The 22,481-nt window shown below is 41.6% G+C and overlaps 1 protein-coding gene across 1 annotated transcript in view; it reads left to right on the top strand.

The window, feature by feature from the left end:
- Positions 1-551: 551 nt before the first annotated feature.
- SYT3 (synaptotagmin 3) overlaps positions 552-22,481 on the top strand; it is an 85,439-nt gene continuing 63,509 nt past the window's right edge. The window contains exons 1-2 of the mRNA XM_069947649.1: positions 552-641; positions 3,426-3,592. Coding sequence (XP_069803750.1) covers positions 3,448-3,592 — 145 coding nt within the window. The 5' untranslated portion in view covers positions 552-641; positions 3,426-3,447. The remainder of the gene's footprint in view (positions 642-3,425; positions 3,593-22,481) is intronic.

Genomic DNA, 22,481 nt, shown 5'->3' on the forward strand with positions numbered 1-22,481 from the left:
TTAATTTTTTTTTAGAATCTAGATCAAGAATTCATGCAAAGGTGAAATTACCCTGTAAGGAGGTTTTTTTTGTAATCTTTTGAATCACAGCGATATCATTTATGCAGGATCTTTATATAGTAACTAATTATGTGCAAACCTTCTGACAAAAACAATTTGGAATTGGAAGACAATCCTAATCACCACATGAATTATTACTATGGTGGAATGAAAGTTTTGACAGAGGAAAATGTCATCTAGTTAAATAGAAGAATAAGGAACAGGTGCAGAACTGATTCCCCATCTTATCGTGTTGATCTGAAACTGACAAATGACGAGCTAGAAACCCACCAAGTATTATCAAAAATGATACCACTCATCCCGCCCGATGCCTTCTGCTTTGTTTATGTGGATTTGTGATCACCCGAGACCAAGATTTCCATTTTATCTTCCATACAGCTTGACTCTTCGGGGAACGGCGGGTTTGGCTATGTAAATCTTGGACACCAATCAGTCAATGAACCAGCTCCACATTCTAGCCAAGAGGAAGTCGCCAGGATCACATGAGAAGACTATAAAGCCTTTGACAATGTTTCCCAGTTCAAATGAACCGGTGCGCCTGCGAGAAGAAAGCCTGAAGATGATGTGAAACTTTATGAAAGGTGAGAGATGGCGGATGAAACAAGAGCGTGTGATACGCTTATCTGTCAATGGTTTCATTTACTCGTAAATTCTCCTGTGTTCTATCCATTGTTATTGAGATGTTTCTCATGTTAAACGAGTGTGCATAGAGGGAAATGTAAAAGGAGAAGAGCACATAACACTATTCGTTGCAGGGAATGACAATGAACTGTATCCATGTAGAGTGGTGGGGAATTAAGACTAAGGGTCCTATTCCACCGTCCGCGGGGGCCCGATCAATAATGTAAATGAGCGCCGATTTGCTAGATCTGCTTTACACGGCCCGATTATCGTTTAGCGAGGGCTGCAGCGACAGTGTTAACAAGGTCTTTGCAGCCCTTGGTTAAACACCATACTTTACCTAAACATGTTGCAGGTCTTCTCCTGCGCTCCTTTTTCCTCCTGGTCCCGCGCGCAGCAGCAGCTTCGGTGCGGCCTGTCTGAGCTGACAGATTGCGCAGCCAATCACTGGCGGCGGCAGTCCTTGCCAGTGATTGGCTGAGCGGTTTGTCAGCTAAGACAGGCCGCACTGAAGATGCTGCTGCGCACGGGATCGGGAGGAAGAAGGAGCGCAGGAGAAGACCTGCAATATGCTTAGCTAAAATATGGTGAAATCGTCGGTCACCCGCCGCACAGCGATGCACGGTCGGTGCCCGATGATTTTAGCTTTGAACCTAAATAAACGATCAGCCGATGACACGATCATCGGCTGATCATTGTCTCTATTCCACGGAGCGATAATCGGCTGAATTGGGCCAATTCGGCCGATTATTGCTCTGTGGAGTAGGACCCTGAGACCCCTTCTTTTTCAGGTTTCCCCCCACTGGCTGGACCTTCACCAGTCGTAAAGTGATAGCATATTCTAGCGATATACCAGCACTTTATGATAACTATGGGATCAGTCTACAGCTCATTCGATGGAGCACCAGAGCAGGACAGGCTGAGATCAGTTTACTTTCATGGGTCTCTTTGAACATAAAGGGGGACATTTACAAAGTGTGCATCACTGGTGAATGCCAGGGAGAAGATGCAGATTCACCCCTTCTCCCTACCATACACCTGCTGTTTCCCCCACTTACCCCATGGGTGGGCAGGGGGGACACAGCAAGGGAAGGAGTAGGCATGGTTTCCTCCCCCAGATTTAAACATAACTTACACCTACTTGGAGGCATAAATCATGGCAGAAATCTACACTTGCGCCTCTTAGTGAATCCATCGGAGCATTTGGGGACGGGGCCTAATGTAAGACAGGCGTACGAGTGCGCCGGTCTTCATAAATCAAGTTTTTACAAAATACAGGCGAGCCCTTTAAAGTTTTTTAGTAAAATTGTTTTGTCACAGTTCTTGACCTGGAAAAGTGCCATCTAATGGGATGCACCTCCATTGAAAACAAAGGGACGCTGGACACGTTTTCCGATTCAGATTCTGTTGCACAGTACATACCCAAATGCTGTCAGAAAAGCATTGTCTGGACACGGCCATACTCTGTTTATTAGGTTGCTGAGCAATTAGTCTCCTTCCACTGCACCCCTTAACCTTTCTGCACACCCCTTGACCATTTCTATACATTTGATCATGCAGTGATGATGGGGGCCAATATGGTCCATATTCAAATATTAGGAAGAGCCCGGCACTCACCAAGTAAATTATGCTTCTTTATTGTAGTGTAGCACACATATGGTACAAGGACGCGTTTCGGCCAAGCATGGCCTTCATCAGCTTAGGGGTGTACCGCCACGGAAGTGCCGTCTTCTACATATTTCTACAATATGGTCCATATAACCCTCAGGATGCATACCATCCTATACGTTTCACGTTGGCCACTACCACAGCTGCATGGTCACTGAAGGCTCCACCAGGAAGGGCACCTGGATCTGATGAATCACGGATATCTGGCTCTTATCTGTGAACATATTGTACTTACCCTAAAGTGTGCTGCTATTTGTTTTCCTCCTTTTTTAGCCCATCTTTAGACATTGAGTTCACCATGCTAATACTTGGCATCCAAAGCTTGACAGTACTTCAGTACTTCACCCATAAGACTGCCACCCCGGCACTGCACTCTTTGGAAGTCACATTAGATGAACAGTACATGAATTGTTGTTGGGCATCAAACCGGAGAAATCAGTATGAATATAATAAGCACTGGCCGGGTCAATGATAACTCGCTCAGCAACCCCCATGTAAGCCCTTCAGTATGTGATATATGCAGAGCCAGAAGATTTGCTTTGTAGTCTGAGATCTCTGGAGATTATGGTTGGCATGGTAAAGCATTATTGTATATGCAGGCCAGCTCCCAGGATCTGCCTGTCATCTGCCGGAGAGATGGATCATAGCACATAATGTATAAAGTAATATATTTTCTCTGCTAATATACACTTTGTTATTCTTATTATACAGTTTAGCCACTATGTGATGTTTTATTGTTGTGTCCAGCTGTTATATGAGTAATAGACACAGCGTGACAGCCCCTAATAGCCGCCATTACTGTAGTCTTAGTAAATCTTTGTTCATTTTAAGTCCAACATTCAGTTCTGACTGATTTCCCTGTACATCTGTATTGGTTTTCTGATACGTAGCTTCATATCACCTATAGCTCTGCGGATATCTGCCACGGAAATACACATACGATTTTTCCATATGGGAACATATATCTTTGTGCAGCTTTTGCTATTTTGTACTATTCATTGATTGGTGTTTATTTTCTTACATTTCTTTGTTCTTTTGTTCTGGTAATATTTATAAAATAACTTTTATGCCCCTAGTGTTGAGAGATGGTATTACGAGATGTCCGGGGACTATGAAGAGGATGTTTGCAGCATCACAGTGAGGTTGATGAAAGAACTTTGCTATAAGAACGAACAAGATGAAAAATGTCTGGAATTTTATGACATACAACGAAACCTTGGACTGACACGCTACACAGACTCAGGTAATTTTTATACACTTCTGTATTTCCATAAGTCCAACTCGAAACAAGCCCCATTAGTATTATTACTGTTGTATGATATTTTTTTTATTGCTAATATACAGTAGGTGGCATGTTCCCTGAATGATAAGCCTGCAGTAAAACCTGCCAGTCCCTTGTATAGGACATTGGGGTGCCCAGTGTTTCTTCTTAACCTTGAGATATCACATCCTGAGGGATATAGATGGGTAGGAGAACAAATGTGCTGTTTTTTTTTTTAGTAAACGTAACTGTTATGTACTGTTCTTCTCCCCCATGAATCTGAACACTCCTCTCTAAACTGTGACCCTGCTGTTGCCATGCACTGGTACAAACACTTTCCGACGATTCCCCTTGTTTGGAAGCTCAGTGGACACCAATTGCCAGTACTTCCTGGAGACTACAGTTGAACAGAGCATGCCTGGTCCTCCGCAGTGGGTCGTCATAATCAACAGCAACAGATTATCAAAACAATGCAGGCATACGGGGGATAAGTGTATGGGGGAGATTTATCAAACATGGTGTAAAGTGAAACTGGCTCAGTTGCCCCTAGCAACCAATCAGATTCCACTTTTCATTAGTCACAGACTCCTTGGAAAATGAAAGGTGGAATCTGATTGGTTGCTAGGGGCAACTGAGCCAGTTTCACTTTACTCCATGTTTGATAAATCTCCCCCTATATCTTTATAAATAGGAGATTTTCAAAAATGATTGCTTGTACAATTGAAATATGTTTTATTTTGCATAATTTAGACAACGGTTTTTTCAGGGTCAAATAACGGGCGCTGTATTACGTGTTCCTCTGGCCAATAATGCATTATCAGCCATAGGAACATTATTTTCCAGCCATAAAAGTTTGCTGGCCATATGGGTGTGAATGAAAATCAATTAACCATTGACTTTCATTCACACTACAACCGGCGGGATGGCTACACAATGTGTGAACAGTCTGTTTTTCTACAGCCGTTGTACACGAACTGCAGCCGTAGAGAATACTCATGTTCATTGTTTTATACAGCCGTAGTAAACAACGGCCACAGTTGATGCACTGTGCGCACAACAACGGCCATTGTTCTATTGAAATCAGTAGAACTTAATGAATTTGGAAATCTACAGCCGTTGTGTTTAATGACCACTTTGGCCGTAGTTTCCCAGATTTTTTTTACACTGTGTGAACTTAGGCTAAAGGAGTTTTTGAGAAGTTTCTTAATAATAGCCTTTTGGTTACTTACAATAATTTTTGGGACTTTTATTGCTTGTTATTAGAGATGAGGAAACCTGGAGCATGCTCGGTTTCGTCCAAGCACAAACTCTATGCATTTGATTACCAATGGCTTAAGAAGTTGGTTACAGCCCTAGGGAGTCCTAGAAAACATACTGTAACTACAGCCTATGGCTGCACCTAACTTTTTAGACATCAGTATTCAAATGCAGAGAATTCAGGTGTGGACGAACCTGAACGTGCTAAAATTTCACTTATCTCTACTTATTATGAAAGAGGTATTCCAAAAAGATCAACTTTTAGTAGGAGATAATGGGAGGTCCGACCTTTGTATCCCCTGACGATCTCCATATCGGGCCCCCTACTTCTGTATTATGAATAGAGCCGCGGGTACACCATGTGACCCACGGCTCTAGTCATTCCTACTGAGCCGATAGAAAGAGCCGAGTACAGAGCTATTTCAGCATACTTGACTCTTTCCTTTCTTCCATGGGAATGAGTAGAGCCATGGGTCACATGCAGTACCCCCAGCTCCATTCATAATACAGATCCCGCGATGAACTACTTCTTTATCCTTTGTAAGTAACTACCTTCAATAGGTGGCACAGGAGAGACATCTTTTTTTCTGAAGGAAAACAAATTTTCCCAGAGAGCATTGCATTGCCTATAAGGCTCCCTACACCATCTTTGAGGTTTCCTAAAGAAGATTCTTCAGCGCAGAGAGAGGAGGCGCGCAAGCCTCCCATAGACTCCTAGTATTCTCTGCCATGGAATTCCGACAATTTTACTCTTTAGTTATTAAGCAGAGGGTTTCTGGAAGGCAAAAATAAATTAAAGACTCATCTCCATATAAGTCTATGGCGATGCAAGTCTATAGTGCTGAGTCTCTCACTGAAGATGGGAGTTTTAGAGTAGGAGGGAGAGGGAGTACAACTGGTGCCCGGAAGCCTATTCCGGCACCAATTTAGACAAAATTTACTATGACTATGGTGCACGGTGCTGGATGATTATAATTTCACTGGAGGTACACTTAAAAATGTCTGTGCAATACAAAGTATCACCCCATCAGGGCCTGCAGTAGTCACATGAAATTTGGAGTGTTTCTTTAATGGAATACTGTACATGATCCACAATATATTCAGCCTTGTGGAATAGCTTGATTTCTTCTCTGGTTACCATGATCTGGATTGAAGGTTTTGCATTGGTCATATTGACTTTTATTCTCCATAACTTTTTTTGTACAATAAGGAATTTATCAGTCAGGTCAAAAAGTTTTCTTAGCTGCAGAACCAAGTTCTGAGATTTCATCATTTTCAGAAAATAATTGTACATTGTGACATTTTGGAGCAATTTTAAAAAAAGGCTGTTTTTTGCTTCCCGAGCGATATTTCACCATGAATGTGAGTAAATTACCTTCTGATTTCTTGATCTTTCCAGCCAGTCCCTGCAGTAGTCTTCTGCCCACACGTGGAGTAATATGTCAATAGATGACATGTTGACCTACAGTATGTCACGTACGATAGCAGCCTCTCCAACCTGTGATTTCTCTCCGGGCTCATTAATAGTAATAATCAGGTTAATTTCCACAATCACCATTTCTTTGTGCGGGCGAATCAGCAGAATGGAGTCTGAGGGACCTGGCATTTAAGGAGGTTAACTGCTGAAGGAAAGATAAAAATGTCAACATGAAGTCAAAATGAAAAATTTTATAGAATTGTAAATTACATAACATTTTTTTCTCTTGTTAAAGAAACACTGCAAGAAAAAATATTTGTCGCCCCCTTCCTATTTGTAATCGGCATAGCATAAGACACTGCGGGATCTAGATTGTCTGTTTGAGGCTCATGTGGTGTAACTATAGATGAGCGAACCGGGTTCGGGTTCGAGTCCATCCGAACCCGAACGATCGGCATTTGATTAGTGGCAGCTGCTGAACTTGGATAAAGCTCTAAGGTTGTCTGGAAAACATGGATACAGCCAATGACTATATCCATGTTTTCCACATAGCCTTAGGGCTTTATCCAACTTCAGCAGCCACCGATAATCAAATGCAGAAAGTACGGGTTCGGATGGACTCGAGCATGCTAGAGGTTCGCTCATCTCTAGGTGTAACCAAACAGAAGCCAAAAAACTCCAAAAATGAAACCCCTAGTTTACAACCCCAGTAGGAAAAAAGGAAAAAAAAACATTGCTTGAATAAGCCAGAAAAGGCCTGGATTACTGCTCTTCCCATCTCATTTCAGGAGGTCCTCAACTCCAGCACCCAGTCCCCCCCCCCCCCCCCCAACAGGTCAGCATTTGAAGATCTCCTTAGTATTTAACACATGATATCATTATAATTAGTGTGTCAGGTAACACAGGTATTATTTGTATGGGATATCCTTACATCATGACCTGTTGCTGTTCCTTGAGTAGAGATGAGTGACCGAGCCAAAGCCATATGGATCCATGTTTTCCACGCAGTCCTCGAGCATCCACCTTCTCCATGTGGCAGGATTCAAATGCTGATCAATCAGGTTTCGTTTTGGCAAGTTCGCTCATATATATATTGTGTTCACAGTTAATAATGCTGAGTGTCTGGTAAAGTATCCAGCATTATTTGTCTGTACAAGTCCACGCATACACTATGTACACATACTGTACCCTACACTGTTACCATGGAGAGATGTTGCCAACTTTAGTAAAATACATAGATATGAGCAAATGTTCTCTGTCATCGATTTACCATGAGGAGCCGCATTGTCTGCAGATCTCAGAGAATCGATTCCCCCGTCTTATATAGATAAGCAAATATTAAAGAATTCTCTTTATTGATCCAGAACCTGTTGCAAATCTCGAGTCTGGTAAATCAATTCTAATAAGTACATACACTGTATGACTGTCTGTGTGTTTTGTGTGTGTTGATCTTCTATGATCTTCTATGCCATGAAGTATCCACTCAACATTACATTCAACTTCTTAAAAAGAATCTGTCATCTGTAATTCACATTCCAGACTGCTGAGACTGTTAGATAGCTATTAGGTCAAGGAGACACATGATACCTTTTATAGGTCCAGCTGAACTTCCAAGATGTAGAAAATACTTTTTTCTCTGGTACTAAGAGTCAAAGAGGCGTTCCCAGGTTCCTGAAAAGCTCTAAGCTTTAAAGGGGTTATCCAGCGCTACAAAAACATGGCCACTTTTCCCCTCTCTTGTCTCCAGATTGGGTGTGGTTTTAAACTCAGTTCCTTTGCAGGAAATGGAGCTTAATTGCAAACCGCACCTGAACTGGAGACAAGAGAGGGGGGGGAGTGGCCATGTTTTTGTAGCACTGGATAACCACTTTTTTTTTTTTTTTTTTTTTTAACCAATATTTTTATTCGATTTTCACAAAAGAAAAATTAACAATACAATGTCAAAAAAGACACAATAGTAAATAGCAACAATACAAAGGATATACAGGGGAGATATGACAAGAGACACCTCCATCATACAGGGAGTACGCGCACAGCTTCCAAAGACTAAGACAAACAGAGTAACAAGAAAAAGGTACTTTCAGAGAGCATCAGGGGACAAAGAAGTCCTGTAATGAGACGACGATTGAGGTAACTGTAAGGCACCCAACGTGCCTTTCAAAGATTCAACACAATACCACTTGGTACCAATTGAAATGGTCGGACAATGTCATGTATTGCCGCCGCATCTGATAACCCCTTTTAATGTTTCTTCTCTTCACCCTCCCTGCTTGATTGACATTGTGTCCAAAGTAGGGTCAGGTATGGGAGGGGGAGGGAGGAGGTGGTGTAGTTTGCGGCACTTCAGATGCTTAGGAACGCCTTCTGACTCTTTGTACCAGAAAATAAAAAGCATTGTTATACAACCTGGAAGCACAGCTGGATATATGATAAGTACAGTGTATCTCCTTGACCTAACAGTATCTAAAAGTGTCAGCAGTTTAGAACGTGAATTACAGCTGACAGATTCTCTTAATTTCAGCAAAACATTGTAGATGGATAGAGCACTTGAAGCTACAAAGTTTGTCACCAGTCGGACAATACTTTCCATTTTCTCCAGGGTCACCAGAATTGATTGCAGATATTTTGGTTTTCTTTCTTGGGACTTCCCTGGACAGAGACCTGCCGGTGTTCGAAAGAGTACCAGTTATACCATAGTCCATATAATTTAGGGCAACTACCATAATGATACAAGGGACCTCCACCATTCGCCAAAGTTGCATCATACCCACAACCATATTCACCTCCAGAAGCATTAAATAAAAAGGGGTGTAGGGTTACCAAAAATGTAAAAGCCCAAATCTGCACATTTAAACTTCATCCCAGAGACTGTCAAGATTGCCTCAAAAATGGCAGTGAACCATTCAAAAAATTCTCGCCTCACTTCACGTGATTGTTCCAACAAAGCCTGGACTGTGAGGTAGGGTTATGCACTTCAAATGGCTGTCCTAACTCTAGTGGTCTTCTTCTGAAAGAAGAGAACATCCTCTCCTTCTACGCGCCATTCCTTCTACTTATCCCTGCTTCTTCCCTTCCCGTAAAATCCCATTTCGTTGGTCTTTACCCATTGTTTTCAGCCTCTGTCCAGTCTTTGTTACAAACCACAAAAAGAAGAAAAAAGCTGAACACCACAACAGCGCACACCTCAAAAATAGAATATATAATCAAATTTTATTAATACATGATTTCAAAAAACACCAAAAACAAAAAAGAAACACCATGGCAGACATGATTAAAAACAATTAAAAAACCATATAGGTATATGAACAGTCCAAGGAGTGAGAGGATATGATAGCCCTCTCACTAACTCAGGAAAACACTGGAACAAACTATCTCATCTCATGGTCAAACCAACATATATGGAAAATTTAACTTATAATGCAATATAACCTAGCGTCACATAATTCATATAGTATAATATTGTCAACCGTGTAATAACAGAACCCAAATATCACAAGTGATTAAATGAAACCCTCAATTGGTGTAACAAATCTGTCACAAAAATATAAAGTGCTATCCTATAAAGTGCTTAAGTGCCAAAAAGAAAAAATCTAGAAAAGATTATAATTATCATAATACGCCAGATAAATACACAGATCACAAAAACAATAATAGTCTGATCACCCTATGACCATGAGGACCAGTGTCCTGACTAAGACCCAACGCGTGTCGTCACCGAAGTGACTTCATCAATGCAGTCTTTGTTACAACTCATTAAGTTCAGAGAATGCATTAGGGTTTTCTTGTATGTTGTGCAAATTCCCAGATCAATCCATTGGCACCTACCTACCTACACGTACCCATCTGCTCCCCTCTTTTAGTAGTCCAGACAGTCCCACAAAACGTTTGCACCTGCTATAACAGAACCCAGGAAGCAGATGTGAACAGATCCTAAATAAGTAAACATCCGAGTAGGTATCATTTGTTTTACGGGAGGGAATCACGTTGGCGTCTTCTTTATAGCTTAGGGCTGTGTGATATCTTCCAGTATCAGTTTGCAGCATTATACCAGATATCAGTCATCTCTGCTCTCGCACAATGCCCTGGTGGTACATAATAAAACAAGCCAGCAATGAAGATACCATTCAGTTTGTCACATCTCAGTATTGCCCTTGAGATCTCTGGCTGACTCATAACAATTGGTGTTATCAGGAAGAGTAATACCAGTTACAATGCTGAGCAACTTAACTCACTGACCCGTCATCTCCATCTATGTTCTCATAATGTAGAAATGATAAATCGGCTCCATAAACTTTCCATGATAAGAGCCGCATAAACCACTTATTTAGCTCCTTTATCTCATGTTTAAAACCCAAACCAACCATTTTTTTCGATGGATACACTTTAAAACACCAAAAGGTATGAATGTTTGAGCAAACAGTTTTCCTGATCCATTACAAAAATATAAATAAAATCAAACAAGTCTTAAAAAATATTTACCATTCTCTGTACACAGCTCCTGTGCAGACCTATGTGTCTCCATGGTTACAGACTACAAACAAACCTTGTGTGTAGTCTGGTCCTGCAGCCATGTGTTCCTTCTATCTGTTCCCACTTTTAACGTCTATAGGTCATCAAAAACAGGAGCAGATGGACGAGAACAATATTTTTGTGATATCATGCAGCACTTAAGGCTTGTTTGTTTTCTGTAACCATACAGAGACATAGGGGCTATATGCACAAAATGGTAGATGGTAGAATGGTAAGATATTTTATAATGAAGACTAATAAAATTGATTCACTGTTTAAAAATAGTTTTAAAAAACTAACAAGTCCATTAAGGGTATGTTTATAGAAACATGATAGCAGCAGAGAAGAATGTCCTATTGATAGTTTTGGAAATTTTCTTAGACTTTTGTTAATGCATGGATATAAAGTCTAACACATGAGACAGCATGATATATGGAATATGGAATATTGAGCAGTAAGGCAAGGGTCTCTCTATCTATCTACAGTATCTTCTATCTATCTACAGTATCTTCTATCTATCTATCTATCTATCTATCTATCTATCTATCTATCAGAATCAGAATTAATCAGAATTAATCAGAATTACCACAGAACTCCAAGGGATGACTTCAAAACAACGTGTTTATTTCACCCAAGAAAAACTGCAACGCTTCGCTCTCTCCGTGAGTACTTTCTCAAGCAGTGCTTGAGAAAGCTCTCAATGAGAGAGCGAAACGTTATGTTTTTTCTTGGGTGAAATAAACACAATGTTTTGAAGTCATCCCTTGGAGTGCTGCGGTTATTCTGCGTTTGAATATTACATCACACCATTGGTCTTGGGTGTATACCGCTTGGCGCCATCTTCATTTACCTCTTGAGTGCTGCATTTGCTTTTTTAAATATATTTATTTTTCTTTCTACTGTATACATGCATTAGGCTTTTTATCAAGCAGAATTACAAATGCAGCTCTAGAGTATAAATACAGGTTATAAATTAGGATTAGTACAGGATAAATAATGTACTGTATTTATAATGCTATTTAAATCTTCATGCACATTGGGGGAGATTTACTCAACTAAATGTCCCAGAATACTGGCATGCATTGTGCATTGTAAAATCAATGGGAGACTCAAGCATTTGACGAGGTGCTTCCTGCTCGATAGAGTGGAGGGTGTCTGGTTCACTTTCGAGGGATGTGTAAACTGAATGAAAAAATGTGATAGGTTACTGCAAGACACAATAGAACTCTGGCGGTGTGATGTCAATTGATGGCATATTGACGGTATTCTAATGTGTCTTGCAGTAACGTGTTACATATTTTTGTTCTAATTTTTGTTTATATTGTTTACACATCCCTTGAAGGGAGGAAACATACAAAAATTAGAAGAAAAAATATGTTACTGCAAGACACATTAGAACAGTTTTGACAGCCTACCACTAGAGATCGAATGTGTCTTGCAGTAACCTGATGCTTGATCAAGCACTTGCTCGCTCAACACGAGTCAACAGTCATCCTAATAGGGTTGTTTTGTGATTGACAAAAAGCTGCGACTTTGGCACTGGCAGCATGTCCCGGGTATGGTAGATTACGGGATCAAACCTTTAGCAAACCTCCCACTATGAACCATCCCCTCCGCTCAATATAGGACACCACAATGAGCGACATTGGAAAATACCAGCCACAACAGCCTCTTTATTATATAACAAACATACCGTAGAAAAATAATCAGTAAACATTGTTTCCATAGTAACTTAACAGTTAAATGTAAACATTATTTGTAAACCATTATAACAATAGTAATAGTATCCCATAACTATGGAAGGTGATAGATAACCCAACCCAAGAAATACAAATGCTAACCAGTCATCCCCAATCACACCATGCTGGCTTAGAGCTGCCAAATATATCATGTACTGCTGTCCCCTGGATCCTATAAAACCTCAGCATAACCACTTAAGTGGTAACCACCACAACCATATCCAAACCACATTCCAGATACTAAAACAGGCGTTCTCCATGACTTTTAACGGGCCCCCGAACCACTGCAATCAGGGCCATCTGTGACCACCCCACCGCGGGTTGCTGCAACGATGAACCTACCACTAGCCAACCACCCACTGGGTAAATCACAACAGGACGGGCAGGCCTGCCAGCCTGTTTGTACCCCCATACTTTAACACCCACCCACCCACCCTACACACACACACGCTCCTATCACCTTTCCCATTGGTCCCCCTGCACTGTGTAACACCCCTTCCCTGGCTAATACCTCCCCTGACCCTAATTTCACCCCCTAACCCCAGACTTAACCCTCCCAATACTTAACCCCTCACTACCCACCCTGTCATGTATGAGCTGCACTATGCTGCTCTCGTTTTCGCCCTCCCTTCATTACTGTAAGACAACATGACGACTTTTGGTGGCCAAATCATTGCGCATCCCTAGCCTAATAGAGTCATATTATTTCTGTTGTCTATTATTCCCCCATACATGCTCGGTGACTCTGCTCCATTGAGGTTAGTCCTAGCATTTTGGTTGCAGTAAAAGCCGTATTTTTGCGTCTATGATGACTCCGTTTGATCCCTCGTTGTTAGTCATGGCCTCCTTTAATAACATTTTCCTAGTCATTGACAGAGTTGTTTGGCAACATTTGGCTGGCAGAGACTTGTGACCTCTCGATTCCTTCCAGTAAACACCTGCCGCTCCTCCGAGTCTTCATGTAGTGCTCTCCGAGTGATGACATTTGCACAGAGATTGTAGTTGTAGAATCTGGCAGAAAGCTGAGACCTGCGGCCCGAGAAGAGAAATCAATAGAGCGTGCATGTAACCTGTTTGTTACAAATAGAGTGGAGAAAAGTCACTGTCTAAAGACGCTGAATTATTTACCAGATACAAAATCAAGAAGCTGTCGGAGCTCCACCAGAGGAAGGTGAGCTGCACAGTAATGGCTGGGATACAGGCAAGTGACTGACATACATTACATGGAATCATCTGGTATTTGTAGTTCTATCAGCCAGGCCGCTCTAGTGTATTATTGCAGGCTGATGGACAGTATTTTCTAAAACATGTATGTGTATTTTTATAAAACACAATTCTTGTGAAAGCTTCCTTAAAGGGGTACACTATTATCAGAAGATTGTATACAAATTAAACTAGCACCCTAATATATATATATATATATATATATATATATATATATATATATAGTTGTCACAAGTTGTATATTTGCTTGAATTACCCCATCATGAAGTTGTGCAGTTGTTTGATTCTCAGGATATTGTGTTCAGCTCCTCTCTTCCAAGATGATACATCCCCCTCTGCAGTCTAAAGATACTTCTCCCTCTGCAGTCTCAAGGCTTGGATGAATCTTGAGTCTGAACTGAAGCCCCACCCCCTGAGTGATGTCACCACATCTGACCACCCCCTACAACCAGCATCACCATGTTGCCTTGTAATGCAACAGGCAGAGGAGCAGACAGAGAATGCATGCAGCCAGTGCTGCAGACTTTTTTTGTGTTCAGCAAATGTTTTCCGCTCCAATTGAGGAACTTTTAGGATTGTTACGGAAGGGGCAGGGCATGCTGGGAAGGCTTCGGTAAAGAGCTGAGAGACAACAATGCCTTGCGGGAATTGTAGTACTAAGCGACGGCCTAAGCAGGACGTACACTGATTATCCTAAAGATGGACCGTCAATATTAAATCAGTTGGGTCCGACTCCCGGCATCCACACCGATCAGAGGATACGACTGTGTGAGCACTGACGTCTTTTCACTGTTTACTGTTTCAGCCTCTATATGTTTAGTGTACATGCTGCAAGTGAATGGAATAACACTGCAGGTCATTGCACCACTGCTAAACGTACAGCAAGAGCAAAAATAAGCGACAGTAAAGATTGCAGAGGCTACAGAGCTCATACAGCCGTCATATACAGTCTAGTGTTGATGGCCAGAGGATAGGCCATCTCTAAAGGCTGGATAACCCTGTTAAAGGAGTATTCCTGCCCAGGTGTAATAAAATAAATGGTGTAAAGGCAGGGAATAGGGGAAAAAAAAAAAAAAAAAAAAAACATACCTAGCTCTCTAACCTCTGTCCAAGACAGATTTGCTCTGGACTGGACAGTTCCTGACATGGACAGAGGTGGCAGCAGAGAGCACTGTGTCTGACTAGAAAGAATACACCACTTCCTGCAGGACATACAGCAGCTGATAACTACTGGAAGACTGGAGATTTTTAAATAGAATTAAATTACAAATCTGTATAACTTTCTGAAACCAGTTGATTTGAATGTAAAAGATTTTCGTTGGACAACCCCTTTAAAGATAGCGCTCCATGATTGTGTATGGAGTCATGGTAAAATTACAGGATTACTACATTTTGCATAAAAATCCAATGTTTTCCTATAGGATAATGTTCCACATGGTTATAATTCTTGTGATTGTTCCAAGTCACCTGTAAGTGTTTCCCCTTTAGTCATGAAACATGGAGGTTGTGCGCAGGTCGCGGTTATGCCACAACCTTACAGCGCTTTGCAGGCATCAAAATGTCGTTGTAGCCTAAGCAATGTGAGGGAGGGGATTGGTGTGCCGGGTTAGTAATAAGACATACCAGGAATGCTATTATAGCAAATTAGCCAGCCCCTGTTAAAAATGTATGTCTTGTAAATGTTAATAGATGTTAGCGGTAATAGGTAGTGACAGGCTGCATCAGTACGTGCTACCCAGGAGCTCAGCTGGTCAGCTCATGATGGGAGATGAAGCCAGTTACATGCTAATGCAGCAGTCATAATCCCTTGGTTTGTATCAATAATCCCTTGATTTGTATTGATAATCCCTTTTTATGCTAAATACACGTCGCTGGATGTCTGCGTCTTGACTTCCCCACCTACTGTACAGAAGGGAGGGAGCCACTAGTGAAGAAGAGGGCAGTTCTAGGTCCTACAGTATCAGAATTTACTGAAAATGGAAAGTTCTTTATACAGTATATTCCTAGGGGGTCTCTATCAGAGCTGCATCATAGCGCCGTAAATCACTAATGGATAGAGATGGGCGAAACTGGAGCATGCGCAAGTCCCATTGTTTGGTATTTGAATACCTGTGGCTGAAGAAATTGAATGCAGCCCGAGGGAGTCCTGGAAAACGGCCGTGTTCCCCAACATGTCTCCAAAGTAAGAACATAGCCTCAGATTGTATCCATGTTTTCCTGCCTAAGGCTGCATCCAACTTCTTTAGCCTCCAGTAATCAAACACTGAGCGATCAGACTCGTACATGCATTGTCCATTTTCATTGCTCCCTATTAGGCCCCCTTCACATGTCCAGAAAAACCACCCGGATTTCTTATCAGGAAATCCAAACGGATTTCCGGACCCATAGAAGTGCTTTAGTCATGGACACCTTTCCAGATTTTTCCTGAAGGGTGTCCGTTCCGGAAAATAGATCCCGATTTTATAGAACCTGTCCTGTTATAGAACCGCCTGTACCCCTCTACCCCAGAACTCACCGGCCTGCACCCGGATCCCCTGGCCTCCTGCTGCCTGGTCCTGGTGCTGCCGCCCCGGTGTACCCCGGCGTCCTGCTGCTGCCGTCCCTGGTCTGCCCTGGCACCCCCAGCCTCCAGCTGACACCCCCCCCCCCCATGCACACACATTGGCGCCACCCGACCTCCGATTTTGGCGCCCTGGACCTCAGCTTAGCGCCTCTTGCCTGGCCCCCTCACCCTTCATTCAGCACACACACCCCTCCCGAACCTCAGCATCCAGCCCCCCCCCCATTTGCACCCCTCCCCTGTTCTCAGTGCCGGCCGCTCCATTCGCCCCCACCCCACCTCAACGACAGCCCCCCTCCCCCCCTGGACCTCGGCACCCACCTTCTGACCACCCCACAGCTCATTGCCCCCAATTTCCCCCAATCACCTGCCAGTAGCCTCACCTCGAGGACCATCACCGTGAACGAAAGAAGAAGAGGACTAGGAAGGCCAAAGCAGGATCCGGGACAGGTGAGATTATCTCCCTAAAACTACTACTCCCATCATGTCCTGCTGACAGTCCACGATGGTATATAGATGTTTTTATAATCCTGAATAACCCCTTTAAAGCCCCAGACAAGACGCTAAATCTAAATACCCCTGGTCTGACCATACAAGTTGCAGCTACAGTAAGTCTCAATAATATACTGTTTTATTTAGCGTCACATTGTACATGGAGTCCTATACAGCTGTATACAGAGAATTATGTTGAAAGGCCAACAAAGCCTCTCAGGTACATTGCAGAGACGCTCGGAAGGTGGTTTATCGATTTAATGTGCTGCTGGATTGAGGTGAGAATAATATCTACAGGGCTCCTAGAACAACCATCAGAAATGCTGTATTAAAGATCATATTACCTAAAGACTATGATGTGAGTGGAATAAGATTAGAAAAGCTGCTCTATAGACTGCAGTTAAAGGGAATGTATCACCAGAAAATGGCCCATTGTTGAAATCAAGTTTATATCTTAAACATATTTTTAAATAATTTTTGGGTGTTTTTTTTTTAATTCTTCTTTGTACTACCTATATTTTAAAATAAACCTGAAATCTTGCAGTTTCCATTCTGACCTCTAGGCTGAATGCTGAGACTTCCTGTTCTGTCTTTAATGATAAGGAAGAGGCTTCTGGAAAATGAATTGTACAGCATTAGGCTATGTTCCCACTTTGGGAACACATTGGGGGAGGGGGGCGGCCATCTTGTTATATAGACTTCCGCTAATAATGATCATGATCGTTATCAGCGCCCATTTTTTAAATGCCCAACTTCCCCCAATATGTTCCCCAAGTGGGAACATAGCCTCAGTTTTATATTATATAGCTTCTTTTCTGTATAGCACCTCCTAATTCATGACTAGAAGAAACATAGCCAGAGTAGTAGGAGAGAAGTGGGTAATGCAACCTTATGTAATACTGTAGAGTTCTATATCATTAGAGAGAAGTACCAGCATTCCCACTGCCCTGTACCCTAGCCTGCATTGTAATTGTATTGGGCACGATATGGGTGCAGAGGGTCTATATACCATCAAATCTATACAACTAGAACCAAGAAGAAGAAAACATATGTGGCAAAGAATCGGCTATCTCAGGGTAACATAAACTAGTGACGCTGAACTAGAGAAGCTGAACAGAATGATGTATCACTTACATTGTTCTGTGCAGCTGATCCAGAGATATCCTACTGAATAACATGGAAAATAAGTAGTCCTCTCCATTATGTGCATGAGCCCAGTTGTCCTGGATATTCATGAGAAGCAGAAAACTTCGCCCACCAGCTGCTGATTGGCAGTTATCTATCAATGCTGTGTATAAGCAGCAACTGTCAATCAGCAGCTGTAGGGCAGAGGTGCAACAAGAATCCTATTCTCCTGCATATTAGGAGAATGGCTAAACAAAATTATTACATTTCACACATGCAGGTGGAGTTGATGGTGTTAATAATATGCCTCATCCTCACCTCTACCTGCATGTATGAAAAAGTCTATCATCTACAGAACAACTCTCTTCCTAAATTTAACTCTATTTGAAAATCCTGGATGGATAGTCAACTTTATACGAAATGCGGATTAACTTATCTCAAACCCTTCAAATGTTGACTTTGTATAACATATGTCTTAGGATATGCTATCTCTCTCTTTAAGTGATTCTTGTTGACAAACTGGTTGGATATCTGTAATGAAGACATTTTATGCTCTCCTTCTGTTTTTTCTTTCTGTTTATTATGTATATTGTTTTTTTTTTTTTTTGTTAATTCTATAAAAATATTGAAAAAATATATAAATACATAAACTATAAAAAATATAGTTTATGCTCTCTTTCTTTTTAGGTGGCATAAACCTAGTGACAGATTCCCTTTAAAAGGGTTATCCAACGCTACAAAAACATGGCCACTTTCTTTCAGAGACAACATGACTCTTGTCTCCAGTTCAGGTACAGTTTGCAATTAAAGGGGTTATCCAGCGCTACAAAAACTTGGCCACTTTTCCCCCTACTCTTGTCTCCATTTAAGGTTTGGTTTGCAATTAAGCTCCATGAACTGAGTTCCAAACCCCACCCAATCTGGAGACAAGAGAGGGGGAAAAGTGGCCATGTTTTTGTAGCACTGGATAACCCTTTTAAGCTCCATTCACTTCAATGGAACTGAGCAGCAAAACCTCGCCCAAGCTGGAGACAAGAGTGGGTCTGTCTCTGGATCAAAAGTGGCCATGTTTTTGTAGCGCTGGATAACCCTTTTAAAATAATATGTCCCACATGTCCCATGATGCATTACCCAGAAACCTGACGCGAGTCTAAATCATATTTAATTTTTGACATTTTTGAAATCTAGATCATTCCAACCCATGAGTAGGATGTTGGCGCCAGAGATACGTTTTTAAGACACAGGAGGAGTCTTAAATTTTTTTTATAGCATTAGCCACCTGGAATCAAGAAACAACCCTGCCAAGTGGAAGGTAGACCCAACAATAGGAAGGGAGATGTTGCCCAAGATGGGGGTGAACCAATGGCTGTACTGTTTATTAATACAATAATGAAATACATTTAGTTTCTAAGATTTCGTCTATAATAAACTGGTCTCTCTTCCTGTTAGTCAAGATGCTCGGTATTTTCACACAGCTTTGTTTTTCGATAACCTTTCTCCAAGTCTTCGAGCATGTGGGATTTGCAAGGGGCCCACTTGCCTTCTGTCTTCCTATGCTAGATGTTCTCGATGTATTTTATTTCCCACAGAGGTGCATCTCTACCATATATATTGCTGGATAGTCTGTTCTAGGTGACAGATGGCTCTCCTGACTTGTGTGCTGTAAAATGTTCTCATGCTCAAATTTGATGTTATAAATTAGTTTCACTCTGGGAATTTTACACATCTTAATACTGAGATTGAAGAACGGTTAGTCTAGACCTGGGAGATATATAATGTGTCGGGATACAGGTCGTTTTCATTTTGGGGATCACGTAAGTAGAGATGAGTGAAACATTGTAAATTAACCTTGACTTGGTGAATCAGATCCTCAAACCTGGTTTGTAGTGAATCTATGATGCAGGTCTTTATTCTCACTATAGACTGTAATGGGAATGCAGACATCGCACCAGTGACGTCTATATAGAAAATATTGGTCTTTATTCTCTCCAGAAAAGTGGAGTCTAAAAATGTGGGTCTATATTTTAGACTAGACCAGGGGTAGGGAACCATGGCCCACCAGCTTTTGCAAAACTACAACTCCCATCATGCCTGGACAGCCAAAGCTAAAGTGTAAGAAACTCTGTAATAGGTGTTATTAGGCAAAAAGGCCTCTTTCTGTACTCAAAAAGCTGTTTTCCAGACCCCCACCCCTTTGCCACACTTCTTATCTGTTTATTACCAGGCAAAGCCATCTTCATTACAGAGAAGCAAAGTGAAGACGTGTTTGCTAAGTCCATTATAAGCTATGGAGGGGCTGAGGGGGATGAATGAGCAGGAAGAGGAGACAAGCAGCCCAGCAGTCTTTGTGGTCACAAAAACACTGTATTTACAGGTCAGAAAAGTCAGTGCTTATCTAAGAGCTTGGTGAGAGAAGATTGCAGGATGATGTGTTTTGCAGAGCTGCCTTCTCTCCTCTATGTGCTCACTTACCCCTCTCGGCTTTTCTCCAATCCATAGATTATAATGAACACAGAATTCCTACTTTTTCTGAAGTGAGGGGGGAAGGTAGGAAAACAGCTTTTTGGGTACAAAAGGGAACTCTTTTGCTTAATAAAACTTATTAGCGATCCTTACAATCGCTTCACAGAAAAATGACATTTAAATGACAGTTACGTTTTAAACATCCCTTTAAGGGGGCAAATAAACAAAAATTGGGACGAATAAAGAAAGCAGGTTAACCAGGCACCCTTCTCTCTGCCGAGTAGGGCGAACCTGGTTAAATGCTTGCGTCTCCCATTGATTTCAACAAGCTTTGTTACTGAAAAAAGCTCGACTCGCGAATCGAGAACTTGGGCAATTAAGTGCTCGCTCAACACTTGTAATTTTCTATGCTGGGCAGGGGGAGGGATTCATAGTTCTGAAACACATAATGCTGGAGAATTCCTCTAACAAAAAAAGTGGAAAGCAAACAACCCATTTGAAGGGATTGTCCCAACACTATGCCCCTCCTCCCACAATCTTGAGAACAGGGACCAAGGTCTCCCATTAGAACAGAGCACAGCACTCAGCTATCTCTGCTATCTCCCACAGAGAAGGAATTGGTGACTTGCTCCTTTTTGATTAACTTGAAATTGAGAGGGGTCACAGCAGTCAGGGTTAATGATGGGACAGCCCCTTCAAATATATTGAATTGAGTACTTTTAAAAGAATCACCATCTCAAGTTGCTTTTGTGACCTCTTCAGCAGATCCTATCAGATGTTCCTACTACAATTAGTGGTAAGTTAGCAAATTCAGCAGTTTAGAGTTAAAGGGGGGAAAAAAGCATATTGTAAGGATGGAAATTGATGAACACGGAACTCGGGACTCACTGTCACTGAGAATGCATGAGCTATGCCTATTTCCTGACACAAAATGTTTTATGGCCATTGAATCAATAGCTGAATAAAAAATGAGACAACATAATATTTTAAATTATTCACCAATACCTGTGTATGCAGTACATGCATGGAATACTAGATTGCACTGACTCGAAGAGAATTTAAAAGGGAAAAAAGTAAGTCTGGATGATTTCTGTGAATATAAATTCTCTTGGGCATCTATACCGATTCTTCTTTTATCTCAAAGTAAGCGGTTCATGGATTTTTTTTAGCTTTAAATCTTGTTTAGAAAACCTTTTTGTTGGTTAATAGTTTGGGACTCAGGTAGTACTGTTCAGAAAGTACTATGAGCATCCCTTAGCCTGTGAAGGTGTAATGCTTCGTGTCTCCTGTGGTGACGCTGCAGGGAAATCAAACGCTTCCTGCCTTGTATACCCACTGATTTTAGCTGATCATGGTGAATTCCAAAAAAAAGGGCAACCAGTCATTAGCTTCTGATTCCCGCTGTCTGCAGCCTCCGTGAACAGGGTGTATATAGCCTTACGGATCGCCAGGAAAACTGGGATACAGACATTGGCATAGGCTGTATCCCAGTTTTCTAGGCGGTCCGTAAGGCTGTATCAACCCTGTTCACGGAGGCTGCAGACAGCGGGAATCAGAAGCCGATAGTTCAGGTTCATAACTTGCCGAACTTTGGCAAATTTGCTCATCTCTAATGCACACCCTTAAAAAAATGGTGAAAAAGTTTAAAGTGGGTAGCAGTGAGTATAAATTGATTTCTTCTTCTCTAGAACTTCTCTACAGTAGGCAGCTTTGTGCTCAATATTGCAGTAGCACAGGAATCACAGAAACTTAATATAGAACAGGGGCACCTGTCATTTTGACAGGTGTCCCTGCTCTAAAACTGTAACCAGTGATGTGCCATGTATCACTGTTAATTATATGGCCCACAGAGGCAAATAAAGATACTGCGCATCGTCATTTAACTTCTTAGAGAAGAATCCAAATCAGAAATTGACTGAAATAAAATGTAATAGTTTTTTTTTTTTTTCTTTTAAACCTCCCAAATTTATGAAGGTTCTACTATCTTTAATGCCTAGTAATCCGGGGCCCCATAGTAACAATAGGGATGTTAAATTCAGCCGTGATTAAGAAAGCAGCGCATTCATATCTTGTTATACTGTCTAT

The sequence above is a fragment of the Dendropsophus ebraccatus genome, chromosome 12 (assembly GCF_027789765.1).
Source record: "Dendropsophus ebraccatus isolate aDenEbr1 chromosome 12, aDenEbr1.pat, whole genome shotgun sequence".
Classification (NCBI taxonomy): Eukaryota; Metazoa; Chordata; class Amphibia; order Anura; family Hylidae; genus Dendropsophus; species Dendropsophus ebraccatus.